Source organism: Cnephaeus nilssonii (genome assembly GCF_951640355.1).
Source record: "Cnephaeus nilssonii genome assembly, chromosome: 7".
Classification (NCBI taxonomy): Eukaryota; Metazoa; Chordata; class Mammalia; order Chiroptera; family Vespertilionidae; genus Cnephaeus; species Cnephaeus nilssonii.
This window is the reverse complement of record NC_137078.1, coordinates 70,318,344-70,337,416: the sequence shown is the minus strand read 5'-3', so window position 1 is coordinate 70,337,416 and position 19,073 is coordinate 70,318,344. Positions and strand designations below refer to the sequence as shown.

Genomic DNA, 19,073 nt, shown 5'->3' with positions numbered 1-19,073 from the left:
GGGCGCCACACCCGCTTCGCGTTGCGCATGCGTATTGCGTGTCGCCGGGGCGTGGAGTCACGTGTTCGGGCGCGAGCGTCTCCGTGGGGGAACTTCCTGTCACGGCCGCCGCGGCCGCCGCCCGGGGGCCACGGGAGTCCCGGGCGGTGCGGGGCGAGAGCAGGCCCGGGTCGGTTCCGGATTCGCCGCGAGGTATGCCGCGTACCCGCCCCCTGGCGAGGGTGACCTGGGGATGCGGGGAGACGGCGTCGGCTGGGGCGGGGCGGGGAGGCGCCCTGCCGCGAGGGATGGGGTCCCCCGGCGTCTCCTCTCCTGCGCTCTCCGCTGCCCTCCGCTTCCCGAGCTCGGGCCGGGGTCCAGCCCCGGCGCCCCGTCCCGGTGCCCGGGACCTGCAGACTCGGCGCGTCTGACGGACCTGGTCCGAGTTCCCCGGAGCCGCGCGCTCTGCCCGCTCAGTGCCGGCCCGCCATGAGCCCCGCCGCTGAAATCTGACGCCTGAAGTCACCCTGAGCCCCTCCCGGGCGCCCACAGCCCGCGCACCTCGGGGCTCTGGCGGTGTCACCGCCGCCTCTGCACTCCCACCACTCCTCGCCACCCGCGCTCCGCAGCGCGCCCCTTTGGGCGGGACCGTTGCCAGGCAGGACGGTTGGCAGCCTCCGTGCGCCCTGCTGCCTCCCGCCCGTCTGCAGCCGGCCCGCCGGCCGGACCCCGGCCCGGCCCTGGCCCTCGGGATAACGCCTGGGTTCCTTTAAGGCTTAGAGGTGTTTTCTGTCGCCCCTTGCTCACATTGGCAGCTTCGCTTGTTCCGTGTCCTGCCGCACAGTTTAAGCTCCAGTAATCCCGGGTCCTAGGGTTCCTGGTGGAGGCCACACTGTTTCTCACCTCGGAATGGTCAGGTCGTTCCCTCCGTAGGGAGTCCTTTTCCCAGCTTCCACCTGACTCAGCACAGGCTTCGTCCTCAGGAAGCCTTTTCCCTCTGCGCCGGGCACGGCCGCACCTGGGCACGCACGGCCCCTGGAGCAGCCCTGGGGTGGGGGGTGGGGGGGGTCCCTCGATGAGGCTGTCTCACCACGTAAATGTTCTGTGAGGCTTGAGGACCTGTCAGATTCTTCTCTGCTCTCCCAGTGCCCAGCACAGGGTCTCTCATAGGACCTACACATAGTAGGTCCTGTGAATGGTTGTGAGATCTCTGAATCGGAATGCGGAGTCAGTTCTCTAGACTAGAGCAGAACTGCCCAATAGAAATTTTTGTGATAAAAGAGTCTTTGTGCTGGCCAGTAACTGAGAGACTGGATTTTTAATTTAATTGATTTCAATGTAAGTAGCCATGGCTACCGTATTTGACAGCACGGCTTTAGAGCCTTTCTGAATCCTACCCAGCCTTATACCCACCCACCCCTGGCCTGGAGTTACTTCCCTGAATCTGTCTTCCTGGCTCCTCCCCACTCAGCCTTGGGTTTAACCCAAATTTGTCCACCAGTTTCACGCGCCCCCCACTTAAGCCCCTTCGCAGGTGGTCCTCATCCCTTCTCTCTCCTGTTGTTTGCTTCAGTGCCATACTTTCCGTGTTAGTATTTCATTCTTTGACCTTAAGCACTGCCTTTTTCCTCGTGAGCTGAGAGTTGACTAACCACACCGTGCTAAGGTAGCACTTTTGGGGAAGGGGTTTATACGCTCCTCCAGTCTGAGTCTCTTCCGTTCCCCACCAGACAGGTATCTCGGCTGCCAAGATGCCAGGGCCAAGACCTCGGAAGGGCCCCCAGGCCAGGGGTCAGGGTGTGGCAGCTGCCAAGCAGGTATGTATATAGCCTTCACCCCTGAGCCAGGGTGGGGGTTCCTCAACAGCGTGGGCAAACTGGGCCATCGGTGGTATCACCATTAGTGCAGAGACTGGGAGCAGTGCCTCCCGGAGTTGGGACACTCTGGCCTCTGCCATACACATGTGGGAGCTGAGGCCTGAACTCGCCTGTGTTTCAACCCAGGCATCCTCCTGCCATGGCCACCTGCTTACGAGTGATCTGGAGGATTCAGGAACCACCAGTTTATGGGGTACTGATGGGGCCTCAGCACTCTCATGGGTTCATTTAGGCCCTAAATTTTAGGGCCACAACTCTTCTTACCGGCCACAGATGCCAGGGCTTGAGGGCTAATCCACTGGGAGAGCTTTGCAGCCTTATGGGTCTGTTCCCTAATCTCTATTTATTCTGGGCTCAAGTCCTGGGACTTCTTAAAAGAGGCAGGTAAGGGAGGTGCTAGGATAAAGGGCATAGACTCAAGGCATGTGACCTTATTTTAAATTCTAGCTCTGCCACTTAACAAGGTTGTCTCAATATCATCTGAATGTGATAAAGGGCCTACCTTTATTTAGAGTAGTCAAATTCATACAGACAGAAAGTAGAATGTGGTTATTGGGCTGGGGGGAAGGGAAATGGTGAGTTATTGTTTAATGGGTGCATAGTTTCAGTTTTGCAAGATGGAAAGTGTGGATGGATAGTGGTGATAGTAGCACAACAGTTTGATGTACTTAATGCCACCGAACTGTACACTTAAAAATGGTTATGATTATAGTTTTCAGGTTATGTGTTTTATAATTTTTAAAAAATAGAACCTACCCCTTAGGATTGTGAGAATTAACTAAGATAAGCACACAGAGTACTAAGTAAATACAGTGCTGTCATTGTTGTAATAATAATGGCATTGTGGTCTTACTGTCTTTATGGTCACCAGGGAGTATACTAAGGGGTAATTTTGTAGGCCTCAGTTTCCCTTTCTGCACATTGGGCCTCAGACAGTGAAGGAGCACTGATCTCTAGGAGCCTGGCTGTGGGGCTGGGCTGCATCCTTGGCCCCATTGTGTGGTTCCTAAGAAATCTTCTCTGCTCTCAGCTGGGGCTCTTTGTGGAGTTCAGCCCCGAGGACATGCTGCTGGGGGTGGAGGAGACTGAAGATGATGGGGACCTGGAGGCGGAGCTGCTGGCCCTCACTGGGGAAGCAGGGACCACAGGCAGGAAGCCAGTCCCCAAAGGGAAGGGTAAGTTGTCGGTGCTGGGCTGGACCTGGTGCTGGGACCAGATGGGCTCGAGCAGGTGGTGGAGAGGGTCCTCTCCCAGCCGTGAGGATGCAGCCACATCACCTGGTCCTTCTGATAAACATATCCCTTCTGCAGCGCTCTCACCAAGAGCTCACACACCTGTGTGACGGGGAGCGCACTCCTTCCCTGGACTGCCCCTCTTCATGGTGACAATCAGCAGTATGCTTCTCTGGCTGACTCAGGTCTCTGCCCTTAGCCCAGCCAGGGCCTGGTGTAGAGGGGCTCAGCACAGACTGAATTGGGCGCTAAGACGTGCATAGCAGCTGTACCGATGAATAAGTGGGGTCTTCCTGCCTAGCCTGGAAGAGGACAGAGACCTGAAGTCTGAGGGTCAGAGGATCTAAATCTTCCTCTTCTCCCCAGGAGCCCTCGGGAGAACCTCCCCCAAGCCCTGTCTCCTGAGCTGAGGACAACGGGAGGACCATGGCCCTCCTTTTGTTCTCAGTCCAGACCTTTGGGGTTAGATGAGCCTGGGTTTGAGTCATGGCTCTACTACTTAATAGGATTGCAATTAATAGGAAAATTAATATTGGTAGTTCTCAGTTTACTTTTATAGGCGATAATGTGACCTATCTTGCAGAATTATTGTGAAGCTCAAATGGATGTTAACAGTCTTTACACATGTGAGAGGTGTAGTTAGGAGAAAAGGAAGAATGTGTCTGTGAAGAACTAGAGCAAAAATGCAGAGAGGGGTCCAGGAAGGTTTCCCTGCTGAGGGTCTTTGGAGCTGGGTCATAACGAAGAGCAGGAGTTTGCCAGGTGGGACTGGCTGTGGAAGGGCAGGGTTCTACCTGGGTGTGGAAATGTGCAGTCATTGAAGGCTCTCCTTCACTCTTCATGGACCTTTTCTGAGGCCCTGACCCGCTGTTTCCCCAGCGCCCTTACCCATGGCCCACATCGAGAAGTTGGCAGCGGACTGTATGCGGGATGTGGAGGACGAGGAGGAGGAGGAGGAAGACGGGCTGGAGGACGATACAGACTTGCTGGTGCGTCTGCCAAGCTGGTGTCCTGGGCCTGATCAAACCTGCAGAGGCGGCTGGGGTTTGTCCCTCTGTGTGCTCTGATGTTGTGCAACTGCCCGCCCTGCCCTTTTTGGGGCTGTTTCCGGACTGTACAGTGTGAGACTAGTTTCCTTTGATGGCTGGACTGCACTTTGTACTTGGGGGTTCTCAGACTTGTGGTCTCACTGTTTTCAAGACTGTCTTCAGTCAGATTAAAGAAGTGTGTTGGTAAAGGGGGCTTTCAGGCACAGGGACTGGTGTTGGGAAGTACTGAGGGGAAGAGGGCCCTTTGTTTTCAGATCCTATCATAGTATGTATGGCCATGAGGCTCCCACGCTCCTGTGACTTGTGTCTCCCCAGACTGAGCTGCAAGAGGTCCTGGGTGCAGATGGGGAAGCTGGGTCCTTGCATGGCGATGAGACAGCCACCATGGGTAGCTCTGAGGATGAAAAGGGACAGGAAAACATTGAACCTCCAGTGCAGACACCTCTCCTAACAGCCTCAGTCCCAGCAGCTCAGGTAGGTTCTTAAGGGACCTCTGACACCCCCGCAGGTCCACGTATAACATGCATGTAGCCTCGCTTGCATAGGAAGACGCAGTCACCCTCAGGGCCCTCCCCAGCAGTGTCCCTGCGTAAGCAGTGACTGAGCATGAGGAACTCTTTGGTGCCTGGCTGGCCTCAAAGGTCTCTGTTCTCCCAGACCACCCTCTGTAGTCCTTCACAGATTGTCTGGGTCTCTGTGTTTGCCTCTGATATGGCCTCTGGCCTCTCCAGTAAGTCTTTGCCTCCTCCTTGAGGCTTTGAGGAGCTCCTTCTCCTTGAACCCAAGAGCTCCGTTTTCTGGGGCAGCTTTGTTGCAGGGAGGGAGCAGCAAGGGCCTAGCTGGCCCTGGAGTGGCCAGGCCCTGAGCTGGAGTATCTACAGGCTGGAGGGCCTCAGGGGCTGCAGGCTCTGCTGGAAGATCGGATCCGCAATTACCGGGAGGCTGCGGCCAGCGCCAAGGAGGCAGGTGAAGCAGCCAAAACCAGGCGCTGTGAGCGTGGCCTAAAGGTAGGGTGGGCCCAGCCAGGGAGCAGGGCTGGGAGGAGTGGGGCTGAGGGCAGCAAGAGGTTGGGCCAGTAGTGGGGGGAGGCCTCCCCGCTGGCCTGAGGGAGTTGAAGGGTCCGACTGTGTTTCTGGTTCTCTTCCCCAGACCCTAGAGTCCCAGCTGGCTGCTGTGAGGAAAGGCAGGACGATCAATGAGGAGGAGATCCCACCTCCAGTGGCCTTGGGCAAGAAATCCCCGGCCCCTCAGGAAACAACCAACAGGAGCCCTGATGCAGACCTTCCCATTCCCCCCACCACGTCACCAGGTATCTGGAGACACTCAAATCCTGTTCTGGTTCCCAAGGTCAGGACCCCTGCCCTGCTTCCCCATCCTACCACTGTCGATGGCCCTGAGCCACACGTTTCCTGTGGGTGCTGGCAACCCAGCTGTGCACGTTCTTCTTTGACCCTGATGCCCCCTCTCCGGGCTTTTTGTTTCTCCATAGACAACCCTTCTCAGCCTGAGACAAGCTTGGGCGGCCCTGGCACATCTGCCCCACCCGGTTCAGACCCAGACCCCCGGGCCCTGTTGTTGGCCCGACAGAGAGAGTACAAAGTGGCTGCCCTGAGTGCCAAGCGGGCTGGAGACCTAGACCGTGCCCGAGAGCTCATGAGGATTGGGAAGGTATGACATCTGCTCAGGGGCCCTGTGTCCAGCCCGTTTCACAGTTGGGGGCAGTGGCCTGCTCATGGTCACACAGCTGGACTGGGCTTGAGTGAGGGGGGATTTTTCAGCCCAGGCTCCTGGGATTCCCTGGCTGATGAGCACCTGCTTTTCTTACTACCGTGCAGAGATTCGGTGCCGTCCTGGAGGCCCTGGAGAAGGGGCAGCCTGTGGACCTGAGTGCCATGCCCCCAGCACCTGAGGGTCAGTATGGGGATCGGGGAGGGAACCTGCTCAGGCTGGGACTAGCCGGGCACCCCCACCTATACTTCTGCTCTGGGTCCCCCAGACCTGAAGCCCCTCCCACAGGCTTCCAAGGCCCTCACAGCACCCACAGTCATACCCCCAGCAGTGGAGCGAGTGCAGCCAGTGATGGCCCCTGACACCCCAGCAACCCCAGGTAGGATGGGATGGTGGGACTGTGGAGAGGGGACCTGGGGAGAGGTAGGCAGAGCTGATGCTATCTCTTCCTCCTCTCAAGTGGCCCCTGCGGAGCCACAGACGGTGCTGGACGCCCTGCAGCAGAGGCTGAACAAGTACCGTGAGGCAGGCATCCAGGCCCGGGCCAGTGGGGATGAGCGCAAGGCCCGGATGCACGAGCGCATTGCCAAGGTGGGCCTGCAGCCATGAAACCCGCCTGTGTCAGCCCCTCTCTGGCTGGCTGCTCTCTGCCCTTGCAGCTAGTTTCCATCTGTCTGTCTCTTTCAAGCTCTTGCTGCCTCAGGCTTTTTCCTCCTGGGGCTGCTTTTGGTCTTCCTGTCGTCTGTGTGGAGCCTGCAGACCGCTGCTACAATAGCCCTCCCTTCCTTCCCTCGCAGCAATATCAAGATGCCATTCGAGCGCACCGAGCAGGACGCAAAGTTGATTTTGCTGAGTTGCCGGTTCCTCCAGGTAAGTGGTGCTTGGCCTAGGGTCACTGAAATCTCCGAGGAGGAGGGGAAATGATTCTCAGGTGGCTGCCTCCACCTGTGGGAGCCACCCATCCCAGCCATGCCCCGGAAGACCCAGCTGAGCCCTCAGAGGCCACCCCAGCCCTCACCCAGCTCTCTCCCCTACAGGATTCCCCCCCATCCCTGGTCTGGAGCCCATCACAGGCACTGAGGCGGATGCAGTAGCAGCTGCTTTAGCAGCTGCCCAGAAACTGGCCTCTGAGGAAACAGCCCCAGCAGAGGAAGATGGGGATGAGGATGAGGTTTGGCTGAGGGCCCAGACTCCAGGGATGGGGGGTGAGGATAGCAGATGAGGGATAAACCTAGACCCTATTGTCCATTTTGCAGAGAAAAAACTTGGCCAAGGGCACCCAGATAGGCATTATCAGAGCTAGATTCAAATGGATGTCTTTCTAACTCCAGATCCATGTTCTATCCCTAATACCCTACTGTCTGCTGTTGGGAAGATTAGCTCAGAGCTTCTGGGATTCTGTAGGGCCCACAAGGGGAGGCCATTCATCTCATTTCACACAGCAAGTTAGTGCAGTGTTAAGAAGAGAGTCCGAGCTGCTGCGGCTGGGTGGGGAACAGATTACCTGTGACCTCCTCCTGGGCACCTGCAGGATGAGCCTCCAACCCAGGCCCCAGTATCTAAGAAGCCTCTGGTATCTTCCTCCCGGCCCCTGCCTGAGCCCAAGGCCTCGAGTTCTAAGGAGTCACTGAGTCCCTCTGGTGAGTTGGGGAGAAGAGGGGTGGAGGACTGAAGGCTCTAGTGAGGGGCAGGCATGGCTCTAACCAGCATCGCTCTCCCTTCAGTGCGGGAGCAGTTGGCACTGCTAGAGGCCCGCAAACTGCAGTACCAGCGGGCAGCCCTGCAGGCCAAGCGTGGCCAGGACCTGGAACAGGCCAAAGCTCACCTGCGGCTGGCCAAACGCCTCGAGGCTCAGATCATCCAGGTCCGAGCCGGCAGACCTGTGGACCTCGCCAAGGTGAGTCCCTCCTGTTTAAGCAGTACTTTCCAGGCAGGAGAGGCGGGTGGCAGGCTTGACAGCAGGGCTGTAAACCAGGCAGCTGCCTGGGCGCCACTGTCCATTGCCATCAGCCATACCTTCCCTGAGAGGTCCTCAAGCCAACCTGAGGGGTGGGACTTGGACAGGATGTGGCGAGTGCTGGAAAAGCCTTTTGTTATGCGTCTCTGCCCCATGGCCCCAAGAGAGGCCAGGAAAGGCCAGGTGGGAGGAGAGTATCTCGCAGCCTGGGACAGGCGGGAGGCAGGGAGTTCCCAACACGGGTGGTTAGAAGCTGGGGAAACATTCAGTTTGGATTCCTGCATGTGTTGGGCCAGTAGGGGGGTGATCTGACTCTTGGCGCCCCTGGGGGGCGTTGTGACCTTGGCAGGTGCCTTCACCCTTGACGGATGAGGAGGGTGACTTTATCCTCATTCACCATGAAGACCTGCGCCTCTCCCAGAAGGCCGAGGAAGTGTACGCCCAGCTACAAAAAATGCTTCTGGAGCAACACGAGGTCAGTTGACTGCTTGCCTCTCTTCCCTTCAGTGCCCACAGCCTGCCTTTGGGGAAAGGCATGAGGCTCAGACCAGAGAGGCCTGGTTTCAAATTCTGGCTCTTCCACTTACTGGCTGTTTGACCTGGCACAAGGCACTTCCGCTCTCTGAACCACATTTTCATCTGTAAAATGGGATATCCCAGGGTGGTGATGAAGTTCAAACAACAGACTGGAGCGGAAAGTACTTTGAAGATCGGAGGAAGTGTTAGGAGACACATACACATATTTGTATATAGGAAAATATACATATATGTATATTTGCACATATCAATCTGAACTGCTGCCGGCAAGTCTGCTTTCTGAAGTGATGTTTCTCTTAGGTTTTGCACGAATATTATCGTGATTTATGAAAAAAAACCCACGTAAGATAATGTTCTGTAGTAAATAATTTGGGTAATAAAATAGGAGTTTGCTAATTGAATATTGGGGTGTGGCTATCATCAGGAAAGAAAACAGCAAAAGCTTAGGGCGGTGGTTCTCAACCTTTCTAATGCCGCGACCCTTTAATACAGTTCCTCATGTTGTGGTGACCCCCAACCATAAAATTATTTTCGTTGCTACTTCATAACTGTAATTTTGCTACTGTTATGAATCGTAATGTAAATATCTGTGTTTTCCAATGGTCTTAGGCGACCCTGCTAGCGGTTCTCAACCTGTGGGTCACGACCCACAGGTTGAGAACCGCTGCTGTAGAGCCTATATTTTCTAAATATCAGAAAACACAGATATTTACATTACAATTCATAACAGTAGCAAAATCACAGTTATAAAGTAGCAACGAAAATAATTTTATGGTTGGGGGGTCACCACAACATGAGGAACTGTATTAAATGGTCGCGGCATTAGAAAGGTTGAGAACCACTGGCTTAGGGACTTGGAAAATGATCTTGGGGAGGGTATGTGTTGGGGGAGAAGAGGGGTGAGACTATAGGACAAGGTTGGAGCTTTCAGAAGTCAGGCCTCTAAAACCAACCTAGACCCTCTCTGGGCCTCTATTTTCAGAAGTGTGTGCTGTTCTCCAAGCAGTTCATGCACCAAGGCAATGTGGCCGAGACTACCCGGTAAATGCAGGGCTGGAGCAGGTGGGGCAGGGAGCAGAAAATGGGCCCTGTTGAGCTAACGTGTGCACCTGTCCCTGTCAGGTTTGAGAAGCTCGCTCAGGACCGCAAGAAGCAGCTTGAGATCCTACAGCTGGCCCAGGCGCAGGGCCTTGACCCTCCTAGCCACCACTTTGAGTCAAAGACATTCCAGACTGTGAGGTACCAAAGCCTGAGACAATGGCTCCATGTAGGGATGGGCCAAGAGGCTGGGGGCCAAGACTGGGGACTTAGGCCCCTTTAGTAAGAATTCCCGGGCTTGGTCCTGCCATAGGCACTGGGCCTAGGGATGTGGGAGGTAGGGCGTGGTGCCTGCCTGTGAGGAGCTCAGAGCTGTGGGTGGCTGAGGAAGGAGCTCTGGACTGAGGTCTTTGTACCAGCTCTGCTGCTCGTAGCCCAGACGAGCTGTACCTCCCTGCACCCTCTATTTCTGAGCACTGCCTGGCAGGCAGGCAGTCCCCGGAAGCAGGGACCCTTTCCCACAGCACGACTTCACTTTGGGCTCTTTCCCCTTGGCTATAGGATCTTCTCGGAACTCAACAGCACAGAAATGCATCTGATCATTGTCCGGGGAATGAACCTCCCAGCTCCTCCAGGTAGCCCTAGGGCCACCCCTACTCCAGGAGGCTCTTGCCTAGATACTCTACCCCCAGCCAATGGGAGGCACTGGCTCCCCTTCATCTAAGGTGCTGACCCCCATTTCTCCTTTATAGGGGTGACCCCTGATGACTTGGATGCTTTTGTGCGGTTTGAGTTCCACTACCCTAACTCGGTGAGGTTCAGGTAGAGATAGGATCCTCTGAACCCCATCTTCTGTTTGGGGACCTGGTGCTCAATTTCTCCCAGTCCCTGGGAGGTCTGGCTATAGGGAGGGGTTTGAAGATCTATAGGCATCCCTTCCCTCAACACTGACTTAACCCAAAAGACCTGTTTTTTCAAGCTGTCCACACTTCTTCCTTCTTACTGCTTTAGGACCAGGCTCAAAAAAGCAAAACAGCTGTGGTGAAGAACACAAACTCTCCAGGTGAGGGCTGCTTTCTCCTCCCTCTCATTCTCTGATATGTGTATGTGCAGCATTTGTGTTTCCAGATCTATTACCTTATTTGGTACTCAACTTGGGAGACAAAGGCAGGTATTACCACTTCTCTTATGTAGTTGGGGAAAACTGAGGCTTGGAGAGAAAAAGGGACTTGCCTATGGCCTCCAAGCACAAAGGTGTGGGAATGCAATCCTGACTCCAAATTCCATGTCCCTCCCATTTGAGCAAAATCTGTGTCTTAAGAGCACAAGAACTGAGTGGATTTGCAAGGCCAGGACCTAGGTTCTACCACCCTCTGGTGGTAGTCTTACTGAATGACAGGCAGAGCAATCCAGAGGGGAGATCAGCCCCTAGGAAATCCCTGGTAGCCAAGCCCCTTCTTCTCCCACTCTTGCAGAATATGATCAGCTCTTCAAATTAAACATCAACCGAAATCACCGGGGCTTCAGAAGGGTGATCCAAAGCAAAGGAATCAAGTTTGAAATTTTCCACAAAGGGTGAGACCCCCAACAGTCATACTGCCACGGTGGGCTGGGAGGAAGGAAAGGCTTCTATTGCTGCCATCCCTGCTATACTACTCAGCTTTCTTGTGCTGGTCTCAGCTAGCTCATTCCTTCCCCTGCCCAGTCCAATCCTCTGCTGACCCTTGGCTCCCCAGATCCTTCTTCAGAAGTGACAAGCTGGTCGGCACAGCCCACCTGAAACTGGAGCGGCTGGAGAATGAGTGTGAGATCAGAGAGATTTTGGAGGTAGGACCCAGAGATTGTAGAGGTAAGGTGGGGAAACCAGAGGGCTTGGCAAGTGAAAAGCCAACGTTCACTGAGCATGGGTCCACTGTAGGATTTTTGTTCCCATTAAAAATACCCACAAGTGTGCTGTGCAATAGGTGCTATTCCCATTTTACAGGTTGAGAGATTCAGAAGGTGTGACAAAACTTTATAGCATCACCCTTTCAGAAAGTAGCTATGTTCTTTCCATAACACTCTGGGCCACTCAAGCTTCCAGGATGGTGGAGGACGGCCCGGTCATTGCTATCAACTTGGCACTCCTAGATATGGAAGGACAGGGTTATGGTTGGACAGTAGTCCGGCAGCTTGATGAAATGAAACAAGCTCTGGACATAAAGTCGATAAGGTATTTCACAATCTGGGACCCGCCACAATGAAGCCAGACTGTTAAGGAGTTGGCCCCAGGCAGCTCTTTCAGCTTCCGTGACCTCATCAAATTTCACAGGCAGGGACTCTAAGAGCTTGCCTTTGACATGAGGAAACTGAGGTCCAGAGAGAAGGGTGTGTCCTCAGCAGCGTGTGGCTGAGACCCTCACTGATGCCTTCATAGTGGGGCTTTTCCCACAAGGGCACACCCACCTCCCTCCGCCACCTTTCCTGGGAACGGCTTTTTACTAGGTGCTCGGTATCGGCCACATTGGCTGCAGCACTCCCTGCTTTGCACACCAGCTTCCCCCTTCCTGCCAGGAGGGAGGCAGCATGGTGGGCAGAAAGGAACCTCCGGCCTGGGTTCTAGTCCTGGCCTCGCCACACTGCAGTGTATAGAACATTCACTCTCTGGGCCATCTGTGAAGTGAGGGTCTGGGCTTAGTGGTTTTTCAGACTGCACCTTTAAGCCAGAGAATTTCTTCCATGGAGAAACTGAGTGACCAGAGTTCTTATTTGGATTTACATATTCTTTTTGTTAAGACTTACCTGTGAGATGGGCAGCTCTCTGGACCCACCACCAGGGTTGTCATGAAGTAGAGACCACAAAATGTTTTAGCTCCTCATTCTTTACCTGTGAGCATAGGGAGCTGCCTGCTCCAGCCTGTCCCCATCAGTTACCATCTCCCTCTCTGCGATCCTCAGGTCCTGGATGGAAGGAAGCCCACTGGGGGCAAGCTGGAGGTGAAGGTGAGGCTGCGGGAGCCTCTGAGTGGCCAGGACATACAGATGGTCACCGAGAACTGGCTGGTCCTGGAGCCTAGGGGCCTGTGAGGTGGGCAGCTCTCTGGACTCTCAGAACCTCTGTCCCTGCTCTCTGCCCAGGCCCCACAGGGCACTTCCATTACGCAGCTCATGGCGGGGGAGAAAGCCTCAGCAGTTCTCATCTGTGAGGATGATCAAAAGGCACAACTGTTGGGTAGGCCTTGGCCTGAGTTTCTTAGGATCCTCAGTAGACCCTGGGAGGGAAGTTAAACCCAGGTCTGTTTTCAGGAAAACCTTTCTGAACTCTATTTGTATATCCATTGCAGTTTAGACTTACTTCTGTGCTTTGTGCCTGTGCTTCAGACAGTCAGCGCTGGGAGCGGAGTCAGGCCAGCGGCTGTGTGCAGAAGCATACTTTGCCCAGCTTTGCTGGCTACAGAAGCCTTTGTACATAGGGAGCGAGATGCTGCTACACAAACACCAAAGACCTGTACGTACGTGCATTACTGACCACGGCCCTGGTCCCTCCTGTTGCTGGCCCCTTCCTAGGCCTCCACACCAAAGCAGGCTGGATTCCAGGAGGCTGCTTCCCCTTCCCTCTGGGCAAAAGCAAGGAAAGCCTCATTGCTCTGTGCCATGGAGTCTTGCAGCCCCTGAACCCCTGTGTAGCAACTGTGTGCAGCTTACCCTAGCCCCTAGTTGCAACATTTCTGAATGTGCCTTTAAAAGATATAACCGTAAAGGATGGGAGAACCGAGAGTGATTGGAAACTCCCCTGCTTGGGGTGGTGCAGGTTCCGTGACTCGGTTGTCAGTGGCGGTCTGTGCCACAGCTCGGTTTCCGCCCGCTCTGCCTGTGCCTTGTTTCCTGACAGCTGCTGCACTAGCTCCCTGCTCCCCACACTCTCAGTGGAGGGAGGACGTTGTGTTTTGGACTATAGGGTGGGAAGTAGGCAAGGCTGCACCTTGGGTTCGGTCTGTGCACCTAACACAAAAAGACTAACTGGGGGGATACAAAAATTTATGTACCTTTTTAATAAACTACGTCTAATTCACTTATAGGGGTTTTATGCCCTAAGCGCAGAGTAACCATCAAAATCCTAAACAAAGTCCTATCACTTTTTAAAGGCCTGAGTAGCGGTAACATTTAATTGACAGAAACTGCTGCGATGGCTCTCTCTGAGAGAGGGTAGAGGAAGCCTTGCCTCCAGCTGATCACTGAGGGAAATCCCTTCGTTCTCCCCAAGGAATTCTCCTTTGGCTTTGTTTTTCTGAATGGATGGAGACGGGATTTATAGTTGCAATAGATTTAATATTCAAAACTGCAGTATTCTACATTTCTTAGAAATAAACTTTACATCCCATTCCCTCTCCCCCACACCCATTTTTTAGCATTAGCTTAAGTTCGACAAAGCATTCCTTGAGGTCATTTTTAAAGGCTCTAAGTGAAGCAAATACATTCAGCTTACTGGTCACTACAGCACTATGTAAGCACAGCTCAGGGATTAAGTTTCTCTGTGTGTCTTTTTCTGACACAGGGCTGGACCGTGCTTCCCTGCCCTTAATAGCAAATCTTTTAGAGGGTAACAGCAGGAAGGACAGACAAATGACTTTTTTCCAAGAGCTTTCTGACCAGACTTACTTAGCCATCAGAGTCAACTACCCAAATTTCTACACATGTGAGATTTAACACTTAATTGTAGTTACATCTGTGTGTCAAAGCAGCAGTAACCTAGAATGAAAGAAGGGTTGTTAGCCTTCCTAAGGTGCCTAGGGCAAAGAAGGGTTTGTACCACAACCAGTGCTTACTAAGAGGGCAAGGACAGCTATGGTTACCCTCCGAGGCTCCAACCACCTTGGGAATTCCTAACCTCAGGCTCTGCTAGAAACGCCTGTTCCAATTGGTAGGAAGTGTACTGCGCCTCACAGATTTCCCGTTGCAACCTGGCCAGTTCTAGTCTCCTTCGCTGCTCGTTGCTTTTTGAAAAACAAAACCTCCAGGCTGAGGGAGGCGAGACAAAGCGCCCACTGGCCTTGGAGACAGGCTCTTTCTGAAAGGGCCTTTGTTGTAGCCAGGGTGTGCAGGGGTCACTGGTAGTGGGAGGAGCCTGCCCAGCCTCATCTTATCCTGAGGTTTGTCCAAATGCAGAAACCGAACAGATTATTAGTGATTCGGGGGCAGAGAAGCTGCCATGACCCAAATTATGTTTAAATTGTAAATTCTCTTTAATCTAGTGCAAGGCATACTTTCTTCTGAATTAGTGAACTGAATAAAATACAGAAGTAATTTTTCATAGGAAGTCTTACTCACAAAGGGCAAACTATTTTGTGGCTTTTAACATTATTTTCCTTTCTTATACCACCATTGTTGAAAGCTTGTTTTCTGCATTTTGTGGGTAGTTCTCAAAGATCTTGCCCCTTAAATGGGCAGCTCCATTTAAGATGAAACTGGGGCTGAGGCTGGTGGAGCCAGGGAGCTTGTACCTGGTCCAGCTCCAAGAATCTTCCCAGGGACTCTTCCCATGGGCCTCAGCTTCCCAAACTCGCGAGTGGGCATTATCATTCCTGCTCCACTCCTTAGCCTTTCAGGCTACACGTACGATTCCTAAAAGTCCCATTACCGTTTAAATTATTATTTTAACATTACTATTAAAACATAGAAAGTGTTCAGCAGGTTGCTTGGTTATTGTCTGAAATGCATTAAATGCACAGATTGTTCCCCGATGACTAATTATGACAGAAGTAAATTTAGTTGGAAATGGTGGGCCCACCAGCATTCAGGAACCACTGGATGAGGGAAGATATTAGATGGGAGCTTACACAAGGTAACGTCCTATCTTTCTAGAGCCCAGTAAGTGCTCAGAAAGTGTTGATAAAAATAAATGGAGAAACACCTTGTCTAGCATTTGGTAAGAATGCAATAATTTTTAAAAATTTAATGTTACCATAATGGCAAGCCTATTCCTCTTCAGTTTATAAGGCTCTCTATATGCTAATCTTGTAAGTTTATGTTCTAGAAAAATTTGACATATTTAGAAATGAGATGTTTCAGCACTCTACTTTATATAACCATTACAACATACAGTGTACAATACAAAGATAAAACCAATGGGGGGGGGGTGGTAAACTAGCCTTGGCTCTATTACGCCCCGTTTTATGCAAATTGAGAATGGACCTGACTCTGCAGGGCCAAGAGTCTGTCCTCAGTGGGAGAATTTTAAAGTTTGCACTGATCCAGAAGTAATACCTACAATTGCAAGGTATATTTAACTGAACAGGAGGAAAGATAAATTTCTGTAGGAAAAAACGGGACCAGCGTTTGTAGAAGCTCCAAACTTCCAAGGTATATTTAGACCAAGCTGGATGTTGCACCCAAATCCCTGCCCTGTTAAGTATTCCTACCAGGTTTTGGAGGGATGTGTGGTCCAAGGCTCAGTACATGCTGGTATTCTTTGGGCATCTACTCTTTTCCCTTAGAAGCTCTGGGTGCCTCTGAGTATGTGCGAAAAGGTTACAATCACAGTTCTCTGCAGCCACCACCAGCAAAGCTTATGGAGAGACAGTACAGAATGTGGATCCACCACCACCACCATGGAGAAGGCATAAACATAGGCAGACATACTTCAAATTGAAGGCCAGGCTTGTGGGCCTGTTTGGAAAACGGCTGCCTAAACAGCTCCACAGCCTTTAATTGCCAAGTGCTAAGCCAGCTCTAACCACTGGGAAGCGGCCTCTCACTGTCCCAGAGGCCTGCATTAGCTGCCAGAGGATTCTCAGAGCTGTGCTTGTAGCAAAGGGACCATCTGCTGCTTGGCCTGGGCTTTCAGAAGATGACGGTGATAAGAGAGTGAGTCACCTTAGAGCTGTGTTTTTCAAACTTTGGGTTGTGAAATCCATTAGGTCTGTGACCAAAATAAATTTTTAATGAAAGTACTTTGAGTACATCACATATATCATGGATAAACCAAACCTTGGTTTCTAATACCACTAAAAGAAACCATGGCTGATTTCCAGGCTGGGGCAGCATGAGCACTAGATGAGCATGGAGAATCTTGTTAGGCCAGAAAGCAAAGTGTTAAAAAAAAAAAAATTATAGGAGTATTTCACAAGGATGGATGAGCTACCCTGAAGGTGTGCTCTATGGCCAAAGCTGAGCTATTTGAGTACCCAAATAATGGGTTAGAACCATTCAAAATGTAACCCACAAGTCCACCATGAGAATTAAGCGAATACGTATATAGGAAAGAAGGAAGAGCTTTTGCTTATAATGACCAAGTGCAACTTGTAAAGGTGGAGGGAGTGCTGGAATTGAAAAATCTGTAGCCATCATAGTCAAAGATCAGTTCAGATAAGAAACATCCGTGGATGCTAAATCTTAGGGGAAATTTTGATGAGTAAGATATCTGTATGATCTGAAAGTGTCTGTACACATTGGTTATTCATTCCAAGGGGGGGAAAACTGGAGAAATTGGACAACACTGAACAGGTGATCAAAATTTACCCTCATCAGTGAGGTGCAGGTGGCTATATAAAAAGCACACATCACTTAGGATTCTGGCCAAGAATGCATAAACTGCTTCTAATTATGGAAAGATACCAATCAAATTTAAAAAATTAGATAAGGGAACTATACTCACCAAAAATATGGAGGACATAAAAGATACAGGTGGGTCAGTAAAGCTATTTGCCTTGTCTGATCCCAGGCTAGCAGCTTTACCGGAGGGGGAAGTACCATGAGGGACACTACAGGATGAACGCTGGAGTAAGGCAGCTGGTATATCAATGTTAAATTGACTAAAGTTGCGAACTGTCCTGCTGTAATGGAAGAGAACGTCTTTAATTTTAGGAAATAAGCATTAAAGTATTTAGGGGTAAAGAGCTATTAGCTATGCAACTTACTCTCAAATGTCTCCATTTTTTTGTGGAGAGACACTGATAACACAAATGGGCAAAAGTGTTAATATGTGAACAATAGGTGAATCTAGATAAAGCGTACATAGGGCTTTTTTTTACTTGCAATTTTCTTGGAAGTTTAAATTATTTCTCAATAAAATGTTTTAAAAATTACATCTAGTGTATATTATAACTAAAAATGCCTTGGGTATATTGCCAGCTTTCACCGAAAGGCCCAATTCAATACCTGCCATTCACTGGGGCAGAGCTTGAGCAATCCTCAACTCGGTTCTGCTATCCCAAGTCACCTCACACTGAGCTGCCCTTCCTTGGCTAGAAGAGGGATAATCCGTTGGGTAATCTGGTAAAAACAAACAAAAATGTAAGTGTGACTTCTACTTGAAGTTACTGGGATATAAATGGGACAAGATCAGTGTGTGATCCTTTTTGTATCAATGCTGTACAAAGAGTACAAGACTGATGCTTCATTTTTTATTTCCTCTCTGCCCTCCCACCCCACTCTTGGTGATGGTTGTACCCATTTGATCATTTCTGAGCACAAGACCATAAATAAGTCTTAAAACAGGAGAATTCTTGTTTAAACAGTAACAGAAGGGGATTTAGCTGCAAGGATAGTATAACGGTGGTGCAGTAATGGAAGCTGCCCAGATCTTATGGACAATGCATAGAAGACTTAGAATTATGGAACATCTGTCCCCGCAACCACCCTAATCCCCCAAACCCCACTCCCCTCCCCCCCAATTAATAGTGTTAACAAAAGCTTAATCCTCCAGTTCTAAAGTGCAAATGACTTGGGTATAACTTCTGTTGAACAGGTCTGAACAGAAAAAACACACGGAGTCCTCTGTCTATGCGATGTTCTCCAGAATATAAAAGATGAGTTCCATGACGACGGGGCCCTCACTGAGCTGGCAGGCCCCTCCATGGATCACTGGCACCAAAGCGCTGTCCAGGTCATTCATGTACTGCGCGGGAAGGGGCTGGCCATTGCTCCCTGCTTGATAGCCAACCTGTACCACAGAGAGAAGGAGGACAAGTTACTGGATGGAGAAGATCTCTCCAGAGAGCTCAGGGCCAAGGAGGCTGAGCAGGAAAGGAGATGGGCTTCCTGACCATGGGCTAGACTAGTGATGGCGAACCTATGACACGCGTGTCAGCACTGACACGCATAGCCATTTCTGATGACACGCGGCCGCTGAGGCGGCCGCATGCCGAGGATGAAACATTTGCTGCTCCTGAGGATGAAACATTTGCGAAATAATGTTTTTTCCTCAAAGTGACACACTACCCGAGTTATGCTCAGTTTTTTGGAGAAGTTTGACACACCAAGCTCAAAAGGTTGCCCATCACTGGGCTAGACACATAGCAGTTAATACAAATTTCTCCTCTTCCCTAAACTGTCATTTTTCATCCTGTCATTTATTCATCCTGACCCTAACACTTGGTAGCCATGAGACCTTGGGCTCTTAAGACACTTAACCTGGTAAGGTCTTAGTTCCCCAAGAAGGGACTGAGGTGCTATGGAGAGGTATGGAATGTCAGAAATAAAACCTAAACCTCTGGCTGTGAAAATTAAAATGGGAACTACACTAGGTATAACTCCCTAGCACAGCAGGAACTGAGCACTTGTTCTGTCAACCATCTGGCCCCACACCATATTTTGAGCGTCCACTAACACAGGGACTCAGAGGTGAATGGAACAGGGCCCTCCCTGGCCCTCAAGAGGCCCACACATCAGTGAAAAATTCTTGTTTTTTAATTGTCTT

At 51.4% G+C, this 19,073-nt stretch overlaps 2 protein-coding genes across 7 annotated transcripts in view; one reads left to right on the top strand and one right to left on the bottom strand.

The window, feature by feature from the left end:
- CC2D1B (coiled-coil and C2 domain containing 1B) lies at positions 1–18,253 on the top strand. Of its 4 annotated transcripts, none has more exons than XM_079777035.1 (25): positions 1–192; positions 1,710–1,796; positions 2,887–3,031; positions 3,968–4,077; positions 4,453–4,611; positions 5,019–5,144; positions 5,287–5,446; positions 5,627–5,805; positions 5,973–6,048; positions 6,134–6,244; positions 6,326–6,456; positions 6,663–6,735; positions 6,903–7,036; positions 7,397–7,505; positions 7,590–7,762; positions 8,172–8,297; positions 9,342–9,400; positions 9,482–9,598; positions 9,959–10,032; positions 10,150–10,208; positions 10,409–10,460; positions 10,873–10,972; positions 11,134–11,224; positions 12,335–12,464; positions 18,123–18,253. In XM_079777035.1, the coding sequence occupies exons 1-24, from the start codon at positions 28–30 to the stop codon at positions 12,461–12,463; spliced, it is 2,745 nt and encodes a 914-aa protein (XP_079633161.1). In that variant the 5' UTR covers positions 1–27; the 3' UTR covers position 12,464; positions 18,123–18,253. The 4 variants fall into 4 exon arrangements, with proteins under 4 accessions (XP_079633161.1, XP_079633160.1, XP_079633159.1 ...); XM_079777034.1 differs by lacking the exon at positions 18,123–18,253 and adding an exon at positions 12,762–17,506; XM_079777033.1 differs by lacking the exon at positions 18,123–18,253 and adding an exon at positions 12,758–17,506.
- ZFYVE9 (zinc finger FYVE-type containing 9) overlaps positions 18,156–19,073 on the bottom strand; it is a gene marked incomplete at its 3' end in the record, with an annotated part of 130,264 nt that continues 129,346 nt past the window's right edge. For all 3 annotated transcript variants that reach the window (XM_079777030.1, XM_079777029.1, XM_079777031.1), the window contains one exon: positions 18,156–18,317. In XM_079777030.1, the coding sequence (XP_079633156.1) occupies positions 18,156–18,317 (162 nt within the window). The remainder of the gene's footprint in view (positions 18,318–19,073) is intronic.